General features: G+C 62.6%; 1 protein-coding gene across 1 annotated transcript; it reads left to right on the top strand.

The window, feature by feature from the left end:
- Window positions 1-818: 818 nt before the first annotated feature.
- LOC131096450 (serine/threonine-protein kinase pim-1-like) lies at window positions 819-3,320 on the top strand. The gene is made up of 5 exons (XM_058044788.1): window positions 819-1,409; window positions 1,533-1,582; window positions 1,780-2,147; window positions 2,789-2,965; window positions 3,214-3,320. The coding sequence occupies exons 1-5, from the start codon at window positions 819-821 to the stop codon at window positions 3,318-3,320; spliced, it is 1,293 nt and encodes a 430-aa protein (XP_057900771.1).
- Window positions 3,321-4,535: the final 1,215 nt, after the last annotated feature.

Below are 4,535 nucleotides of genomic sequence, written 5' to 3'. Positions count from 1 at the left end.
CTAAACCAGCACAAATAGTCACAATGAAAATTTCACCAGTGGCATAATTTCCTGATGGAAAGTCTTGTGACCGAAGCTCAACCTTGCTCTCCATGAGAGATTCTTGGGAAGAGCAGACAGGAGAAGATTCCTGGAAAACTGAAACAGCTTTCCAGAAGGGAAATGAAAATGAAAGAAACAATCCAAGATGTTTTCCTCTATTAATTTCTATGCTCCCCTTTTCCATGTTGCACTACTTCTCCATCCCAGTAATTCCAGATGCATAGCACCTCTAATATCTGTGACTTAGTAATTTTTAGACGCTCTAAAATACCATGAGCCACACACAGTTTTCCTTCCCCTGTTTTTACAGGAAAGCAACACTGGAGGTGTAAGTGCCGTGCTTGGGTCAGGTAGGAATCCTGCCCCAAGGGAAGGCGGCCCGGCAGTGTTTGACCCTCAGCAAGGACAATGCACAGCAGCAAGCGAGGGGATCGCTGTGCCAGTGCGCAGGAGTCAGGGCTCTGCATCCGGGCTCAGCACTGCAAAGTTCCCGTGTTTGGGCAGACGGAGGGGCTGTCCCCGGGGCGCGCGGGGCTCGAATGTGGGGCTCGTGGGGCGAGCGGGGAACGGACACGGGGACGAACGGCCCCGGTGCTTCAGTTGCAGCGGCGGCAGCGGCGGCAGCAGCAGCAAAGAGCAAAGAGATATTTTGAATACTCTCTTTCTTTCGCTTCTCTCTTTCTTGCTCTCTCTCTCCCTTTCCCGCTGTCGGGCACCATTCTCTCGGGGTCCCTTGCCCGGCGTCCCTCTCCTCTCCTCGCCTCCCTCTCCCCGTGATGGGCCGGGCCATGCCCCCGGCCCGCCCCCGGCCCCGGGCGGGGCTGCCCCGTGCCCGGCCCCGGCCGTCCCGCCGCGGTCTCGCCTCCGCCCGGCTCTGGCCGTGCTGGCGGTGGCGCTGCTGGGCGAGCATCGGTGCCTGGGGCCGGGGCGGCATCGCCGCCTTTTGCCTCCGCCTGGCCCGAGCCCGGCCCCGGACCCGACGCAGGGTCCAGTCCCGACCCCGGCCCCGGCCCCGGCCCCGGCCCCGGCTCCTCCCGGGGCCCGCGGAGCACACACGCGGCGCGGCCGCTCCCGCCGCCTCCGCTGCGGCTTCCCCGGCCCGAGCTCCGCCGCTCGGCAGCGCGGCCGCCGGCCCCGAGCCTCCCGTGCCGCGTTCCCGGGAGCGAACGCCTGGGCATGGCCGGCCCGGGGCGGGTGAGGGGCGCTCGGGGGCCGTGGCTGGCCCCGGGCCGAGCGCTGACAGCCGCGTCCCGCCCGCAGGTGAGGCGCAGGAGGCCCTGCTGGAGCGGTACCGGCTGGGATCGCTGCTGGGGCGCGGCGGTTTCGGCAGAGTCTTCGCGGCCACGAGGATCTCGGACGGCGCCCCGGTGAGCGGCGGGGCCGGCGGCGGGCGCAGGAGGAGGGGATGGAGGAGGAGGAGGGCGGAGGGCGGAGGATGGGGCTCGCAGTGCGGGCGGCGAGCTCACCCCGCTGCTGCCCTTGGCTTGCAGGTGGCCATCAAAAGGGTGCCACGGAACCGCGTCCGGCACTGGGGCGAGCTGGTGAGTGAGCGGGGCCAGCAGCCGGGCCTGCCGGCCGGGGGTGAGCTGGGGCCCGGCACGGTGGGAGCCGCCAGGACGCCCCGACGGAGAGCGGGCGTGGGGCCAGCGCAGGGCTCAGAGCACCCCGGGCTGGCTGAGGGCTTCCCCAGGCCTGGCACGGCATCGGCCCCACTGACGGCATCGTGCTCCTCCCGTAACCCGACGGCACCAGCGCACCCCTGGAGGTCGTGCTGCTGGCCAAGGTGTCCACTGGCTTCCCCGGTGTGGTCCAGCTGCTGGAGTGGCTCGAGCTCCCCAACTGCATCGTGATGGTGCTGGAGCGGCCAGAGCAGTGTCAGGACCTGCAGCACTTCATTGGGGCACGGCAGTTCCTGCCCGAGGAGGAGGCGCGGGAGCTGTTCCGCCAGGTGCTGGAGGCCGTGCGGCACTGCACCAGCTGCGGGGTCCTGCACAGGGACATCAAGCCAGAGAACATCCTGGTTGACCTGGACACTGGGCAGGCCAAACTGATTGACTTCGTCTGTGGCACCTACCTGCAGGACACAGTCTACACTCACTTTGCAGGTGAGCCTACACAGGGCTGTGCTCCTGCTGCTGACATCTCATGGCCCAACATCTCCCAGCCCAAGCTGGCTGTGGCAGCAGGAGTTCTCCCTTTTGCTGCCAGTCAGGGCACTGAATCTTCAGCTGAGTTGCTTTAGAGCAGGGCTGGGTGGGCAGCCATCTTCCAGCCCTGCTGGCAGCCTTTGCCAGCCACTCTGCCCAGGACTGGGGCTGTGCTGGAGCAGCCAGCCCGACCAAAACCCCCGTGGGTGGGGGTAGCAGAGAGGGAGGGTGGAACCTGTGCCCCAGCCACTTTGGTGTGCAGAAAAGAGGAAGGGCTTGGGCTGCTCCACTCGCCCTGTTTCCCTGGCTTCATAATATTTTTGGGGCGATGCAGGCAGGGAGGATATGGGCAGGTTTTTTCCCCAGCATGGAGTGGGTTTTTCCTTTGCATGTCATGGTCGGGCCTAGCCAGGGCTGCCCTCTTCCAGCACCAAAGGCTTCTTTTCCAACCCTAACTTTGTGCACAAGTCCCAGGTGCTGGCGAGAGGGCAGTGGTCACCCTGTGTGCCCCTGATGCAGCCCCCGTACACCCAGGGATGCTGGGGCCAGGCTCTGGGAGCAGCAGCATCCCCCTGATGAACTCCGTCTGTATTCCATAGGAACACTGTCCTACAGCCCCCCGGAATGGAACGACTTTGGCTGGTACCATGGTGAGCCAGCTACCATCTGGTCCCTGGGCATCCTGCTGCACCAGATGGTCTGCGGGGAGCACCCTTTCAGGAGGGGCCAGAACCTCAGCTGGGGCCAGCTCCCGCTGCCACAACGGCTCTCCCAAGGTGGATCCTCTTCTCTGGGCACGGGGGGAATCCCAGTGCTGGGAGCCAGCAGCGGGGTCGTGGGCATCCCGCTCTGGCAGCTGCTGAGGGGGTGGCACATGTCCTGCTCTCCTCCAAAACAGGGAATTGATGGGAAAGTTTAGGCCCAGCTCTGAGCACATCCAGCACGGCCTGGGCACGGGAATAGTGGGCTAAATCAGACAGGAGCCTTCTCTGGCTGACCGTCACTTTCTGCTTTCTCTCCCCAGAGTGCAAAAACCTGATCAGGTGGTGTTTATCTGTGAACTCCTTGGACAGACCCGCACTGGAAGACCTGTTTTGTGATCCTTGGATATGGGATATTCCTCTGCCATAGAAGAAGGGAGAGAGCCACAGGCACACTTTGATCCAGAGCCCTGGTAAGTTCCTACTCCACATATGCCTTGGCAATGAGAAGCAAAGGAACCCAGAGCTTTTTGTGCTGCCAGTGTCACTGCACCGGGGTCATGGGATGGGAACACACAGCCCTTGTGCTGGAGCTGAGCTGCTCTGCCCAGCACTGGTGGCCGCCATCCCAGCTGGTTTTGCTTGTCCTGGTTCCCTGACAGCTGGGGCCCTGGGCAGAGCCCTGAGAGCCTGGTCTGCTCCCAGGGAAGGAGAAGGAGCCCCTGGAGAAGCTGTACTGGGTGGGGATGCTGCTGCTGCTGCTGCTGCTGCTGGAGACAGCGAGGGTGACATCAGGGATGACAAGCTCTTCCTCAGCCTGGCCACAGGAGGCTGAAGGTGATGCACTTTGATTCTGGCACCTTCTTCAAAGCCAAACTCCACAGGGAATTTGCAGATGAGTCCCCACCCGAGGAAATTCTGCCATATGTGGGCATGACCCTGCGTGGCGGGGAACCAAAGGCTCCCCCTTTGCTGGTGCAGATGCAACTCATTCTTCAGTGGCTGCCAAGCTGCTTTTGGCAGGGCTGGGAGGATGGGCTGGGGTGGGTACGAAATGGGAGTGGGCTCCTGGCCCTGCCAACAGCCCCCAGCACCCACCGTGCCCTGGGCTGGGGCTGGGGCTGGGGCAGCCAGCCCGACACAAACAAAGCCCCATGGTGGGAGCAGAGGTGGGGCTCCAGAACCTGTGCACAGCTGCTTTGCTGTGCAGGCAAGGAAGGGCTTGGGCTGCTCCACTGCCCTTGTTTGCTTTGGGGTCACCGTGATTTTGGGGGGCAGTGCAGGGGGGAAGAGAGAAAGTGTGGGTTTCTCTCAGCCATGGCTGGGTTTTTCCCTACCATGTAGGGGTTGGGCCTTCCTCAAGGCCCTGACAGAGATAAGAGTTTTTACCGTTTTTCTTGTTTTCCCTTTTTGTCTCTAAACTCTTTTCAATAATGTGTTGTTTGTTATTCCAGAGGAAGCATTCCAGGTGGTCCAGTGTGGATGGGGAAGTGCTTGGGAGCAGCTGTGGCGTGGATGGGCCGTGCCCTTGGAGAAGGCTGAGGCCATGGTTTGGGAGCAACTTTTCTTCCAGCCGTGGCTGGCATGAGGTGGGTCCCTGTGTGCTTGGCAGGGTGGGATCAGAGCTTTTGGGAGCTGGCAGCGA

The sequence above is a fragment of the Melospiza georgiana genome, unplaced genomic scaffold (genome assembly GCF_028018845.1).
Source record: "Melospiza georgiana isolate bMelGeo1 unplaced genomic scaffold, bMelGeo1.pri scaffold_29, whole genome shotgun sequence".
Classification (NCBI taxonomy): domain Eukaryota; kingdom Metazoa; phylum Chordata; class Aves; order Passeriformes; family Passerellidae; genus Melospiza; species Melospiza georgiana.
This window is presented reverse-complemented; position numbering and strand designations above follow the sequence as displayed.